The sequence below is a fragment of the Garra rufa genome, chromosome 1 (assembly GCF_049309525.1).
Source record: "Garra rufa chromosome 1, GarRuf1.0, whole genome shotgun sequence".
Taxonomy (NCBI): Eukaryota; Metazoa; Chordata; class Actinopteri; order Cypriniformes; family Cyprinidae; genus Garra; species Garra rufa.
In genome coordinates this window covers 48,094,022-48,110,605 of record NC_133361.1, presented here as the reverse complement: position 1 = coordinate 48,110,605, position 16,584 = coordinate 48,094,022, and the positions used below count along the sequence as shown (strand labels likewise).

General features: G+C 34.8%; 1 protein-coding gene across 1 annotated transcript in view; it reads left to right on the top strand.

Annotated features, from left to right (window-relative positions):
• Positions 1 to 16,584, top strand: part of spop (speckle type BTB/POZ protein) — a 108,123-nt gene that overhangs the window by 44,148 nt on the left and 47,391 nt on the right. Inside the window, exons 3-5 of the mRNA XM_073833418.1 lie at positions 11,492 to 11,820; positions 14,142 to 14,263; positions 14,380 to 14,531. Coding sequence (XP_073689519.1) covers positions 11,743 to 11,820; positions 14,142 to 14,263; positions 14,380 to 14,531 — 352 coding nt within the window. The 5' untranslated portion in view covers positions 11,492 to 11,742. The remainder of the gene's footprint in view (positions 1 to 11,491; positions 11,821 to 14,141; positions 14,264 to 14,379; positions 14,532 to 16,584) is intronic.

The following is a 16,584-nucleotide window of genomic DNA, read 5'->3' as shown; positions in this document are numbered from 1 at the left end:
TGAAGACCTCCAAGGTCTAGCTGTTTATTAGGGTTTGCTTGTGTGTATGTGAGCGAGAAAGGTTTACAATCTCCCCCTGAAAGTTTTCTGCTTCAGCATCTCTCTTTTCTGGCATCGACTCATCCATTTTAATCAAGCTGATAATTAACCAACTTCATTTATCCTCAGAAGATAGGAGGAAATGAATGTTTGGATGCATGAAATGATGGTGTGTCATGCTGATAAATTTTCACTGTGCCTCCTCAGGTTAATGCTGTAAAGTTATATAGAGCCATCTTTGTGATCTACAATGCTCAGATGCATATTTTTCACCATCAAGGCTGAAGTACAGGTTGTTCAATATGTTGTTCTGTCTTTAAAGGGATAGTCCACTCAAAAATGAAAATTCTTTCATTTACTTCACCTTTGAAATTTCTTTTGTCCAGTGCTCTATATTTCTGTATTACTATATTGTTGGTACTTTGCCACCCAGAGTGGTTTAAGGTCATGTCTAGTATTCATTTTCCAAAGTAGTTTTTTTTTTATTCTATGAAAAAATGAAATTGATGAATTTTAAAGGGACAATTTACCAGGAAATGAAACTTCTGTCGTTAATTACTCACCCTCATGTCGTTCCAAACCCGTCAGACCTTCGTTCATCTTCAGGAGCACAAATTAAGATATTTTTGATGAAATCTGAGAGCTTTCTAACCCTGCTTAGACAGAAACACAACTGGCATGTTTAAGACCCAGAAAGGTAGTAAGTGCATCATTAAAATAGTCTGTTACATCAGTGGTTCAAACTTTATTTTTTGAAGCTATGAGAAGAAATTGTTGAATAAAACTGTTCTTTTTGTTTTCTTTTACGCATTCTTGTGGCTAGGGCTGGACGATAAATCGAACGATATTGTGAGGTGCGTTTAGTCAATGAAGCCGGTACTTTGATTAGTAGTAAATCTCCATCACGTGCATTCTGCTCAGTTTCCGCTGGAGCGGCAATTAATACACAGACGTAAATCTCTGACAAGCTACGCCAAATCGAGCTTAATATCGAATGCGAATCGAATGCTAAATATGATTATTTATATGAGTACATGAACAAGATGTTTATTTTCTCTACTATAGGTAGAGCCATTTAAATTAGAGGCAACCACTGCATTTTTAAACAATCTACAGTATAAACAACAAAAAATAAACGACACTTCTTTCGTCGTGTATAGACAATAAATGCAGGCATGATCAAAGTAGGCTACTCTTTCAATATTCGAAGTGCAAATAGAGACCGAATTTTTCAAGCATGATACAGAGCTATAGACACTACACAACTTATTATAGCCCACATACTAATAACAGCCTAGATGTTTTATGTAGCCTAATTTGCGCGCATTGGGAAGTCGCTCTCTAAACGTGGGCTATTAAAATTGCTTTTGAATGTGTGTGCGAGTTTTACTTTTGGTTTCGTTTTAACGATCGCGCGAAACTCTCGGTGGCGCGGAGCGTGCATTCTACAATACAAGAGATTACTTTAACAAAATCATTTGAAAGTGGGAGGTCACCAAACGGGATTTTGAAAAGCGTGTCCCCAGTGGAAATTACGCCCCTGCGCTGAGTTCTCATGTGAATGTATGCCGCGTTGTACAGTATAATGAGACGGAGGCGCCAGAATTGTATCTGACAAAGTACGCTGTAGCACAAAATATACAGATTTCTTCAAAAGCAGTGTTTTCATCAACGATGACGATGACGAAATCATTTCGTTGACGCCACTTTTTTTCATGACGATAACGAGACGATGACGAGATAAAAATAGCTCGTTGATGACTAAAACATGACGAGACGTGTGTGAGTTTTCGTTGACGAGACGAGAATAGACAAATGTTAGTGGGTGGTCCGTCAGACGTTTAAAATGCATGACATTTCCGCTTATTGTGCATGCCAATTAAAACTTAAAAAGTATCTGACGCTATGGCAAGCCGTTTTAGCATTAAATACTCTTTGCTATACTAGTATGGCAAGCCGTTTTAGCATTCCATCCTTGTTTGTCTTTTATGTTCTAAAACATTCCTTCATTATTGTAATTATTGGTGAAAATAGTCGATCTGGAAGCTCACATTGTGTTGAACTATAGATCTGCTATTTTCAGAACTTATAAGTGACACTACCCAACAGCAAAATACTTACTGACCTACATTAATTTGTTAAAAGACTACTTTTTTCCCTTTTTTGACTAAAACTAGACTAAAACCTTTTTGACTTTTCGTCGACTAAAACTAGACTAAAACCTTTTTGACTTTTCGTGGACTAAAATTGGACTAAAACTATCACATATAGAAGTGACTAAAATTTGACTAAAACTAAGAAGCATTTTAGTCCAAAAGACTAAGACTAAATCTAAGATGGTTGTCAAAAACAACACTGTTCAAAAGCAGACTGTGGAGACCTTTTAATTGTCCACAATCAAAAGAGAGAACGGCAAACCTGTCACTGTATCAGCTCACAGCAGTCTGTGCAGTAGTTAGGCTAGCGAAAGTTTTGTAAAGAAATGAAACCAAGTCGCACCACAACAATTTCTAGCAATCGCACAAATGCTCCCAAATATATTTTGAGGTCGCGCAGATTAAATTTTGGGAGCATATGCGACCAAAACGGTCGCAATTTCAAGCCCTGCATGGACTATTTTAATGATATCCTCACTACCTTTCTGGGCCTTGAATGTGGTAGTTGCATTGCTTTCTTATGCAGGGTCAGAAAGCTCTCAGATTTGATCAAAAATATCTTAATTTGTATTCTGAAGATGAACAGAACGACATAATTTTCTTTTTTGGGTGAACTATCCCTTTAAGTCAGCATGAAATCTATAATGACCTAATTTATTTTCCTGATACATGCTCTTGTTAATTTGAGATTCATTTATACACCTTATTTCAAAGGAGAAAACAATATATATTTTTAATTACATCAGAATATGACCTTCTCTATATGTAAACTTGTTTTGAATGTCCTTGTTGGTTCGGATTTTGGTTCAGAAATGTCATGTGGAAGTAAAGTGGGTTGCCATCAACATTTCATGTTGATCTTAAATGCGTTTTTTTAGATGTCAACCTAACATTGACCCTGAATGTATTTTAGCACTGTATAGGGGTTTGAATAAGGTCAAGTAAAAAAAAAGAAGTCTGTTACTCTGTTCCAACATATCTCTTTCATTCTGTGTCTGTGGAGAGAGAAAAAAGAGACTGGATAAAATTAAGCCAGAAAGAAAAAAGTCTTGACCCATCTTCCTGAAGTTATATCCTCTCTCCTCAAACCCATGTGAAACTCCTCCCCTTTTACTATTAAGCCCCTCCCTCTTCTGATAGTGTGTCGTTCTCTGTGGAAGGAGCTTAAATAACTGAAAGGTCATGTAATGGTTCTTATTTCCTCACAAGAAAGTTCAATCCAGCAGGGAGAGTCTGCTGGGTGGGGTTGTACTTCATGTTTCTCTTTCAAGTCGCAACTAAAAGAGAATTTCAGCGCAGAAACGCTGTGTGTTTTCTCTCCCTCGCTCTCTCTCCCCTCCCCTCATTAATTCATTAATTATTTTGGCTGGGTAACGGTTGCAGTAATGAATTCCTCGAGGGCTGAATCTCCTTGCCTGGCACCCGTCTCGTCCCACCCGCCTCGTGTGTGCCAGCCGATCAGATCTCAGATGCTGTCTGACACTGCTGTAAACTAATCGTGATTTAACTAAGTCAGTTGTATCTAAGACTCTTCTAACACTTGTCTCTATTGCTTGGTCAGACTTGAGTTTGATCTGATATTAAAACCCACATTTACTTTGTTAAGCTTTTAGTCTTTTTAGATTTAGCACCAACACAAAATGTACTGTTGTCTGGTATAAATGTAGCGCAAGATGCAAAGAACGTGAGCTTCACTCCGAAGGCTGTTTATTCAGAGAAAGCAGCAATAAAAAATGCATTATTTTGTAATTTGTGGGTCTGGGAGCATGCAAAGATGCAAATCATATATTGTCGATAGGGGATCTGATCTTTTTATGCAGACTTGGGTGTGAATTCTGTTGGAAAAAATGTGTTGACGCCAACCAAACAAACTGTACTCTGACTTCAAATGGATTTTGATTATCATAGTTATGTTTGTGAATTGTGCTGCACATCAGTCAGGGCTAGATAGTGTGAGAATTTCACTCGCATTTGCGACTAAAAATAAATGTGTAAAATGTATTCAGGAGAATGTGTGTGAATAAAAAAGTAGCTCCCTGCGGGTCCTTAAAGACTTAAATTCAATGCTTTTTAAATATGAGGTCATAAAGTTTTAAACATTTTAAATGGTAAATTTATGTATGGAAACTTAAGATTGCTGTAATTTAATAAATGTGAGCACTGTTGCATATTCTACATGCTTGTGGTTTTAGAGCAGTTTGCAATTAATGAATACCGCACATTTAAGTCAGGGATTGCTTATGTACTGTTGATGAGTAATGACAATGTTTACTTCATATTGTAGTATGTTTTAGATGGTTGTAGGAATTTTTAATTGATCATCTGATAGGAATTAGTAAAGACATTTAAAAAGAGGGAAACAAGTATATTTGGCTTGTTTACAATTAAAAGTCATTAATTATGCAGACGATTTTTTTTCTGGTTGCTATTGGTATTTTAGAGAAAGGGAAAGTTACACAAACTAAAATATATCTGGCATTTAAATAGAAAAATAATCCATGATTATTAAATGCATACTGTTTGATGAAATATTTAAAAACCTAGTGAAATTTGTGTTCAAATAAATTAATTTTGCTTGTTAAAAGGATAGTTAACCCAAAAATGAAAATTGTCATTAATTAATCACCCTTATGTCGTTACAAACCTGCAAGACCTTTGTTCATCTTCTCAACACAAATTAAGATATTTTTGATGAAATCCAAGAGCTTTCTGACCCTGAGAGCAAAGCAACTATCACAGTCGAAAACCAGAAAGGTAGTTGGACGTTGGTAAAATAGTCCATGTGACATCAGTGGTTTAACCGTAATTTTATGAAGCTACAAGAATACTTTTTGTGTACAAAAAAAATAAAAAAATAACTTTATTCAACAATTTCTTCTCTTCTGTGTCAATCGGCATGCGTTCATGAGATTACTACCTTTATTGGGCTTTGAACGTAGTAGTAGTGTTGCTGCTGAGTCAGAAAGATCTTGGGTTTAATACAAAATCTCTTAATTTGTGATTTGACGATGGTTTTACGGGTTTGGAACGACATGAGGGCGAGTAATTATTGACAGAATTTTAATTTTTGGGTGAATTACCCCTTTAAATGTTAAATTATTTTAAAATGATCCTAATTTGTGTTCTGAAGATGAACGAAATCTTACAGATTTGGAACGATATGAGTAAATAATGACAGAATTTTCATTTTTGTGTGAACTATCCCTTTAAGTCAGCATGAAATCTGAAATTACCTATTTATTTTCCTAATACATGCTCCTGTTAATTTGAGATCCATTTATACAGAGAAAACAAAATATTTTTTTCAATTACATCAAAATATAATGATTTTCTCTGTATGAAACTTGTTTTGAATGTCCTTGTTGAATTTAGTTCGGAAATGTCATGTGGAAGTAAAGTGGGTTGCCATCAACGTTTCATGTTGATCTTAAATGTGTGTTTTTTTTTTTTTTGATGTCAACCTAACATTGACCCTGAATATATTTTAGCGTTCGTGAGAATACTACCTTTCTGGGCCTTGAACGTGGTAGTGACCAAAACAAGTCCAATAAAGTGCATCCCTCCATAATAAAAAAGTGCCTCACACGACTCCTGGGGGTGAGTAAAGGTCTCCTTTAGCGAATCGATGCATTTTTGTGAAAAAAATAACTATATTTAAAACTTTAGAATCACTTCAATCTAGCTTGCACCAACTGGTCGTAAGCATCTCTGGGCGGATGAAGGAGGACGTCAGCGTGGCGCATGCCCCTGTAAGTCTTGTGAAAGTTTACAGAAGCAGAAGTTTTGTTGTACTTATTCGTGACCGTTGTTTTGTTTTGGTTTTTACACAGTGCAATCACTTTTGTCACTTCTCGAGTTTGTGTAAGATAGATAACAGTAATTATTATGTTTTAAATATGGATTCTTTTCTTATGAAAAATGCATCGATTTGCTACCGGAGGCCTTTTTTCACCTTCAGCAGCCATGTGAGGCACTTTTTCTTATGGAGGGATGCACTTTATTGGACTTGTTTTAGACTGTTGAAGAGAAACACCCACCTGTTGCCATGATAGAGCTTGGGAGAGCCAGGATCATTTTTAAAAATAAAGGTGCTTGAAAATGTTCTTCACAGTGATACTATAGAAGAACCATTTTTGGTTCCACAAAAAACCATTCAGTCAAAGATTCTTTAAAGAACCACCTCTTTCTTACCTTTTTATAATCCGAAGAACCTTCTTTCGCCACAGAACCTTTTGTGAAACAGAAAGGTACTTCAGATGTTAAAGGTTCTTTATGGAACCATTTCAACAAAAAAGGTTCTTCTATGGCATCGTGAAGCACCTTAAGTTTTAAGAGTGTAACTTTTTAATTTTAAAGAATAATTTTAGTGAATTAACCCTTTAAATGTTCCTCATGTCCCTTTATTAAGGAAAAACAATTGATTTGATCAGTTTTCATTGTACCCAAGTTCTTAATGCACTTTAAAAAAAATTAAAGTAGGAGAACTAGTGCTGCTTGGTGTGTGTGCATCGTATTCGTGTCCTGTGGGTTATCGTGTGTTACTAGACCCAGGCGGAATCACGGGATTTTCCGCGGTGATTTACGGGTTAATTTGTGTAATGCACTTTAATACTCTGAAAGTGCTGCACTCTTATAGGTAACTGAAAACAAATTACCCAAACTTTATAGATACAAAGTAGAACTTTGCAAATGATTATATTTTTCTGGAAATAGACAAGATTTTTGCTAAATCTGTAAGGCCCTGCTTGTTAAACTTCTGGCTGACACAGTGTTTGTGTGTTTTTAGTGCTGAAAGGTTGTTAGCGGATTTGTGAGTGATATTATGTTGCCATAAGGTGAGTTTGCTTTGACAGTGCCGATAGATGAGGATACCAAGACCACTGGAAATGAAGTTCAGAAAACAGAGAACTGCAGACACATGATGGGAGACACGCACGTGGAAATTAATTGCCAGGAAGTCGCTGGTAATTTGAATTGCAAATGGACACCAACTTGTTCCCCGACTTGAATGATTAATATTTTATTGTTTTACTGAGTGAAAATGCCACAAGTGTTTTTCATCAGAAACATATAGCACAAAGGAAGGAGGGGGAAAAAAAGAGAGATTGGCTTAAGTGATAATAATGAGTTGCAAGGTAATGAATATTGTCTCTGAACATTAATTTTGGTGTGTGTAGTAGGCCTGGGCGATATATAAAATATTCTTTGCTTTCGTAGTAATTTTTCTATATAGAATTTAGCAACATTGTGAATATCACAGTTATTTTTAAAGGTGTTTTTTTGTTATGTTTCCTAAAGGATTCATAACTGGTGAATATTTAAGCAAAAGACAAATTTCAAATAGTCTGTTATCTTTTATATTTGAGTAGCAAATGTGGTGAAGTTCTGTAAATAAAATTGTTAATTGTATTCCGTTGATGCACTGAAATTTCAGCAACTGAAAATATATTAAATACATAAAAGGTTATAACAGCAGTGTGGATGCGCTTTGTGACCAAATTTATGCTAAAGTAGCAATAGGTGAAACTTGTTTGGCTGACCTATCAAGAGGTGGCAGAAAAACTTTATTACAACTGGTTTAATTTATTCATGCAGTCCTGAGACACTGGACTGCATAAACACTTAACTTACTCAATTATTCAAATTTAATTATTAAAACTTTATTTTTGGCTTAATTAAATGTTTTTTTGTAAAAAAAGGGAATTACTAATTGTTTTAAAACTTTGATTTAAATAATGTTTGTGCCACATGACTTACACCCTAATATACTTGTTCAAGTATGAAATTATATTAAAAACTAGAAATTTGTAGCAAAATATTTTTACTATTTATTGTTATTTTGCTGCATATACCTAATTATTTTTCCATTTATTTGGTGTTTTTTAAAGTCTCTTCTGCTCACCAAGCCTGCATTTATTTGATCCAAAGTACAGCAAAAACAGTAAAGTTTAGAAATGTTTGCTATTTAAAATAACTGTTTTCTATTTGAATGTATTTTAAAATGTAGTTTATCCCTGTGATTTCAGAGCTGAATTTTTAGCATCTAATATACCGATTTAGTGCTCAAAAATGTATTTATTTATTTTTATATTATCTTTGATTAAAAGAAAGTTCAGAAGAAAAGCATTTATCTGAAATAGAAGTCTTTTGTATCATTATAAATGTCTTTATCATCACTTTGATCAATCAATTTAAAGCATCCTTGCTAATTAAATGTATGAATTAATTATTAATTTCTAATTTCTTAATGTTACAAAAGCTTTTTATTTCAGAAAAATGCTGATCTTTGGACCTTTACATTCATCAAAGAATGAAAACATGTACTCAATAAATATTGATAATAATTAAAATAGTTTCTTGAACAGCAAATCAGCATATTATATATAGGATCATGTGACATTGGAGACTGGAGTAATAATAAAAAGTAAAAGTAATTCTTTAAAAAGCATTAAAAATCAAAAACTTTTGACTGGTAGTGTATTTTTAAATGATTTTATTTCAACATTTTTCACATCTACTTAGCTTAAATGACTATTCAGTCGAAATGATTCTTCCTCTAATTGGAAAAGATTGTTCCGTTAAGCCGTTTCAGAGCAAATATATAAATATCGAAATCTATTTTCTGTATTGTTAAACAGCTGAAATATATCTGGTTATAATTTAGCATGTGTAGGTGGGAAATGCTTGAGTTGCTCTGTACTTCTCAAAAGTTTTGAATTGACCTTTTCGTTCTCTTAATATTTTCTTTTCTTCTCTTCTCCCCACAATATACTTTGTTTTGCACTTTGTTCATTTTTTTTTTTTTCTCCACCATGTACTCTTTCTCCCCTGGTCTCTTTTTCAAATCGTCGCACAATTTACAGAAGGTTCCGGCGGGCCGTGGTCTATCCTTTCAATCAGGTGCTAATTAGAGGAAAGGAACGTCTCCGTCTCTCTCGCTCGCAGACGAAGGGATGTGCAGGTTGAGTGAGAAAGGGGAGAGTGGAGCGCAAGACGGAGAGAGGAATGAGAGATGAAAGGGTGATGAGGTCGCTTCAGATTGAGAAAAGAGAGGATAATACTTGTGTTTTTTCTTTCTTTAAAGTTTAGCGAAAATCAAAGGTCCCCCAGTCAGCGTGTCTGGTAAATGTTCAACTCTTCATAACTTTGTGATCTGACCGCAAAGAATCTTGCTGTTCTGTGAAGTAAATTAAAAAAGTTACCTATAAGTGACGTATTTTAATAAAGACGTTTCTGCCCAGCTCATGGCCTGTGAGGGCCTTTGACCACGTGTTCTTTAAACATTTATAAATGTCATTCATGGAGCGGGAAATGTACTTTTCTGCTTTAATTGGTTATCAGTCACAAGCTTCCCTTGGACTGTTTTTACATCCATTAATTAGCCTTATTAATGACTTACTGTAGTGTACTGTTAGAAAAGTGGCTAGTTTGGTGTTCCTGGTCAGTTCATTAATGGCTGGGGTGTATCCAGCTAATGATTAAAGTGCCTTAATTAGCAGCAGCAAGTGGAAAAATAAGGATTAGTCCTGTGGTTTGGTTTTATTTATTTTTTTGGTCTGAGGCAAAAAAAAAAAAAAAAGAAAAAGATTGAAAAGGTTTAAGGTTCAGAGGTTTGAGGGGAAATGAACAAGAGAGCCAATAGAATGATGAATGTGCTTTTCTCCTGGAAAAGAGAGGGAGGGCTGTTTCACACAAGGGGAAAAGACGAAATTGTTTTTTCCTCCAGCATTATAAACATGTAGCTTTGACTGATTTAAACTCGCTGTAGTCGCTGATGGTGCTTCTGAGTCTTCAGAGGTCTGGCTTTTACTCTGACACTAGTGCAGACATGCTGAACTAGATATCATCAAAACCAAGATCAAACAGTACACGAGATGCGGTGGTTTGTTGGTTGTTTGATTCTGTATTTTTGTGGATCGTACATACATACAAGACGAGTAAACCTTTTTTGCCATTGTACAAAATAGGCTCAGCAAGTTTTGTTTTGTATGTAGAACAGTATGGAATCCTTTAATTAATAAATAATATATTTGATCTTTTCACTTTAAAATGCTATTTATTTATTTATAAACAATATAAATAACATCTTTATTAAAATTGTGTTTTTTTTTAATTAATAATTTATATTCATGGACTACTACAGACAGTTTAAAACTACTACTAAATTTAATTTAATTTGAAAAAAATATTATTTTTTATTAATGGTGAATATGTCGTCTCTTCACTCATCATGATTTTAAACATTATTTTTAAATTTCTTTAAAATAATGTAGAAATATGCTATTTTATTGATAAAATAAATAGCTTATTTATATATTAAATTATACATTTTTGTTCATGAAGTACTACACTGAAGAATGCTTAAATATAACCCAGTGCTGGGTAAAATATGGACAACCCCAATGGTTTATTTTGACCCAATGGTTGAGTTAAATCTTAAACACAACCTTCTGAGTAGTTGAAAATGACTATATGGCTTAAAATGAACCCAAAATAGGTTGGAAATTAAAAATCAGATACATTAATTATTAAAGGCATCAGCAATAATAAAAAGGTGAACATTTAAAGAATATTTATTATTTAATTATTCATTCAACTTAAATTTTTTTTGTTGAACATATGAATAATGTGACCCTCGACCACAAAACCAGTCATAAGGGTCAATTTTCAGAAATTGAGATTAATACAGGTGTTTGGATAGGACAATATTTGGCTGAGATACAACTATTTTAAAATCTAGGATCTGAAGGTGTAAAAAAATCTAAATACTGAGAAAATCGCCTTTAAAGTTGTCCAAATGAAGTTCTTAGCAATGCATATTACTAATCAAAAATTAAGTTTTGATATTTATTATAGGAAATTTTGAAATATCTTCATGGAACTTACTTACTTAATATCCTACTTTTTGGCATAAAAGAAAAATTTATAGTTTTTATTCATACAATGTATTTTTGGCTATTATACTATTATACCCGTGCTAAGACTGGTTTTGTGGTCAAGGGTCGCAAATGTTAATTTCCAACATATTTTGGGTTCATTTAAAGCAAGCAGTTTAATAATTTATGCAATAGTTGAGTTAAATAAAACTACCCGGAAGGTTAGACATTTAAACAGCATTTCTTTGGAGTGTAAAGACGAACTACTACTACTACTACTACTACTAATATATTGTTTTAATTATTATTTTTTTAAATAGTTTAGCAGATTGAAATTTTTAAATCTGCTTGAAATGACTTTGAAATAAAGAGTTTGAAATCAATTCTCAATCTGTTTTTGCTGTCTGTTTTCTGTTACAGATTGTAAAGCTAATGAACTGGACTGCTCACTGAAAACCATCTCGAGGTTCTGCCTGCATTCCCTCTATGTTCTCTGGGTTACGCTGAACTCAAGTGTGTGCCCGGATCCTGGCGGCGGCTGTGAAATACACATGCGTGCGTGTGCATTATTTGCTTTCGAGTGAGTAAGCACGTGTGTGCGCTTTGTCGGGGACGTTCTGCGGTGGCTGGCGTGGTGAGCCTCCCCCCACCCCCAACGCTCAAAACTGGCGATGTCCAGGGTACCGAGTCCGCCCCCTCCTGCAGAAATGACCAGCGGCCCTGTGGCCGAAAGCTGGTGTTACACACAGGTGAGTGTATGTGTGTGTGTGTGTGTGTTCGGTTAATCTGTATACTCTGTGACAGGGGTGCTCAATTCTGGTGGTCTGCTTTCAGAGTTGGTTCCATGTCTAATCAAACACACCTGAACCAGCCAATCAAACTTCATGGGTTTACTTGAAAATTACTGGCAGGTGTGTTAGAGCAATACTGGAACTAAATTGTGTGGGAAGCAAGATCTTTCAGGTGCAGATTTGAGCACCTCTGGTGTCCCAGACACACATTAAGTCTCGTCTGATGCTAAAAATGGCCAATCAAAAGCCCCATGTGGGATCTGCATCCTTTTTATCCTCTGCTAAATGGAATTAGAAGTAGTTTTAAAAACAGCATTTATGATAAACATTTTAATTTTGTTAGTTAACCCTTGTGTTGCTTTAAATATGTATGACTTCATACTGTGGAACACAAAAGGAGTAGTTTATCAGAATGTTAAAGGATTAGTTCACTTCCAGAATAAAAATTCCCTGATACACACAGGTAACTTTCTAGGATTTTTCTCCATATAATGGACTTCAATGGGGATCAACAGGTTGAAGGTCCAAATTGCATTTCAGTGCAGCTTCAAAGGGCGAAGGACGATCCCAGTCGAGGAATTAGTGTATTATCTAGTAAAACAATCAGTCATTTTCTAAAAACAAAAATGTATATACTTTTTAACTACAAATGCTCATCTTGCTTTTGCTCTGCGATTACTTAATCATGTTGGAAAGGTCAAGAGTGGTTAGTTATATAAAGTATATATTTAGTTAAATTTTTTTTAGAAAATTTACTGATCGTTTTGCTAGATAAGACCCTTATGATTTGGCTGGGATTGTGTAGAGCTCTTTGAAGCTGCATTGAAACTGCAATTTGGACCTTCAGCCTGTTGATTCCCATTGAAGTCCACTATATGGAGAAAAATTCTGGAATGTTTTCCCCAAAAACCTTTTCTTTTGGACTGAAGAAAGAAAGACATGAACATCTTGGATGTCATGGGGGTGAGCAAATCATCAGGAAATTTGTATTCTGGAAATAGAGCAACATTAAAGGATTAGTTTATTTCCAGAATACAAAATTCCTAATAATTTACTCACCCCCTTGTCATCCAAGATGTTCATGTCTTTCTTTCTTCAGTGAAAATAAATTAAGGTTTTTCTAAAAAAAAAAAATGCAGTCACCATGGGCAGTGAAGCTTCATAAAGGACCAAAACACACCAGTAAAAGTCACTCAAGTTTTCTACAATTATTATTTTTAAATTTTTTAAATAAATCAATGTTTTTATGCTCACAAAGGCTTTTTTCAGCATCGTTACTACAGTCTTCAGTGTCACGTGATCGTTCAGAAATCATTTTAATACGCTGAATTGTTGATTTTCAAACTGAATTTATTTGTAAGAATATATAACCCTTGCTGAATAAAAGTATTACTTTAGATAAATATAAATAATATGAGCATATTACTTAATACTAAAGCTAATATGTGACCCTGGACCACAAAACCAGTCATAAGGTTAAATTTTACAAAACTGAGATATATACATCATATGAAAGCTCAATAAATAAGCTTTCTATTGATGTATAGTTTGTTAGGATAGGACAATATTTGGCCGAGATACATCTATTTGAAAATCTGGAATCTAAGGGTGCAAAAAAATCTAAATACTGAGAAAAACACCTTTAAAGTTGTCCAAATTAAGTTCTTAGCCATGCATATTACTAATCAAAAATTACATTTTGATAGGTTTACAGTAGGAATTTTACCAAAAATCTTAATGTAACCTGATCTTAATTTCCTAATGATTTTTGACATAAAAGAAAAATCAATATTTTTGACCCATACAATGTATTTTTGGCTATTGCTACAAATATACCCCAGCGACTTAAGACTGGTTTTGTGGTCCAGGGTCACATATGTGTTTGAGAAAGCCTGTCTGTATGTACCTGAACGATCGGTGTATGTGTCTGTCTGTCTAAAAATATGTAATGGCCATTATCTTCTCTGTGTTTTGAGTGTATGTGACTTCACAGGACCCTCCAGCGTGTTCAGAATCCCCACGACTAGTGAAGCATGTTCCATTAATGCTTTCATTTATCTTGCCATCATTCTCCCCCAGTGTTTTTGTTTGAGGTCTTTTTATTCCTTGTTCTCCCCATCCTGTTTGTTGTCAGAGCGCATTAAGATAAAAGGCGGTTTTGATGTGTTGCTTTTTGATGTCTTGGCCAACACTTGCGGATCTAATGTAGGAAGGGGGGGTAGATGGATAAATGGAAGAATGAAGTGTCTTGTCTGTTATCTTCTTGTGTGTTTGTCCAGATCAAAGTGGTTAAGTTCTCCTATATGTGGACCATCAACAACTTCAGCTTCTGCAGGGAGGAGATGGGCGAGGTCATCAAAAGCTCCACCTTCTCTTCGGGGGCCAATGACAAGCTTAAATGGTAAGACGGGGAGGAGCGCTCATGGATTTGCATCATATTTTAAGTTTGTCAGATAAACTTTGTTCGTAATAAAACAAAGTCTACCTGCTGATGTAATATTTGTTGTTTTTACGCAGGTGTTTGCGAGTGAATCCAAAAGGTCTGGATGAAGAGAGTAAAGATTATCTGTCGCTCTATCTGCTCCTGGTCAGCTGTCCTAAGAGTGAGGTTCGGGCGAAATTCAAGTTCTCCATTCTTAATGCCAAGGGAGAGGAAACCAAAGCTATGGGTGAGATGTCAATCAAACTCCTAAGAATGAATTTCCTTTTATTCAGTGAAGAAAGCAGTACTATATACTGTTGGAATTAGTTTCATTATACAAGTTTTTCAGTTTTGTGTCCATCTGGTTTCAAATAAAAAGCTAATTTCATTTTAAAGCATTTTACTATTTCGTATATGTGACCCTGGACCACAAAACCTTAAGGGTAAATCTTAAGGATAAATTTAGTGAAATTGAGATTTATACATCTTCTAAAAGCTATATAAATAATCCTTCCATTGATGTATAGTTTGGACAATATTTGGCCGAGGGTGAAAAAAAAAAAAAAAAGAAAAATCTAAATTCTGAGAAAATCGCCTTTAAAGTAAAATGAAGTTCTTAGCAATGCATATTACTAATCAAAAATTAACTCTTGATATATTTACTGTAGGAAATTTGCAAAATATCTTCATGGAACATGATCTTTACTTAATATCCTAATGGTTTTTGGCAGGGAAATATTGATAATTTTGACTCATACAATGTATTTTTGGCTATTAATGCAAATATATCCATGCTACTTATGACTGGTTTTGTGGTCCAGGCTCACATATATAAATATTTGTTTTTCAGCCGAAATAACAATATCGTTTCAGAGATATTATTAAAGCCCCACTAAGTAACTTTTTTTTACCTTAAAATAATGTTTCCGAACTCATGTCAGTGGTTCATCAACTCATAACAGATTGAAACGGCACTTTCGTATTCGCTTTGCGACCCTCTATCAGCCTTAACAGCACTATGTAAGTTTTGTCGTCGGGTCGCGGTTTTGTAGTTCAAATGATACTACAAATGCGACTTGCTTCACGGCAGGCTTCGCAAAAGGTTTTCATACTTTTATAAAGTCATACAACATACTCTACCTTGTCACTGGACATCGTTATTTCCAAAGCCGGTCCTGGATAGCCTTTCAAACAAATAACGTGCATGTGACACGACGGTAGGCTAAATTATTTACGACAACGGTAATGGACAACCGCTTCTAACTTGTAGAGGGAGCATTGAGAGAAAAGTTACTTAGTGTTGCTTTAAAATAAAATTGCTCATACAGTGATTTGATGTATAATTTGATCTCCTTAAAAAAAACGAATAAGCAGAAGCAAATTTCGTTCCCGCATACTCATCACAATCAGTGTTTTATGAAACGTTTATTTAATCAGAAGGCTGTTTTTGCAGACTAGCTCAGTATCGCTTGATTCCTTTAGGGACCTGTAGATCCTACAGACACGGATACCTGCGAAACGAAGTTAATCACAGACTGGCATGCCTTTGAAAAAGTGTGAATGGTCTTGTATTTTCTGTGAAAGTAATAACATTCACTGTGAACTTTTCCCCTTGTAATATTAAATTTGAGGCAGGCGGCAGTGTTTTAATTGAGATTTTTTAGGGGTGATGCCCTCCAGGCTGTCCTGTTTGATGGGTGCAAGTGGGTTACAGGGGGTTTGGCCTTCAGTGGCACTGAATTACAGTCGCTCAGGTGGAACGACTTTATGCCTGATTGTGCTTTTCTGCCAGTTTTTAAACCAAATGTTATTCATAGCTGGGGGTGTGTTTCTGTATTCTCTAATTTTTTTTTTCTGACATTGTGGCATGGATGTTAAAACCTAGCGAATGCACATTTATAAATGTGAAAATAACAGATTGAAAAGATCAATATGCATATGATATGAGTGTGGGTACATTTGCGTTAGGTCAGTGAACTCTGTAGCTCTCAGGGTCATTGAGTTTATTGGTATATAGAGAAGAAATAGTGCAGTAGAAATGTGTGTGTGTATGGTTAGAAGCTTTACAACTAAAAATTGTACTTTCCCCAAACAATTTAAGAGTTTTTCCTCTGTCCAAAAGTTCATTTGTTCACTCAAATTAAATATTCTGCCATTTATTCACCCTCATGTCAAACCCTCATTTTTCTTCCATGGAACATAAAATGTACAGATTGCTGTTTTCAGTGCAGTTACAATGAATGCGAACTGTAGTTTTCAGACTTTTTGTTTTGAAGCTATATGATAGATTTTTGTGATGA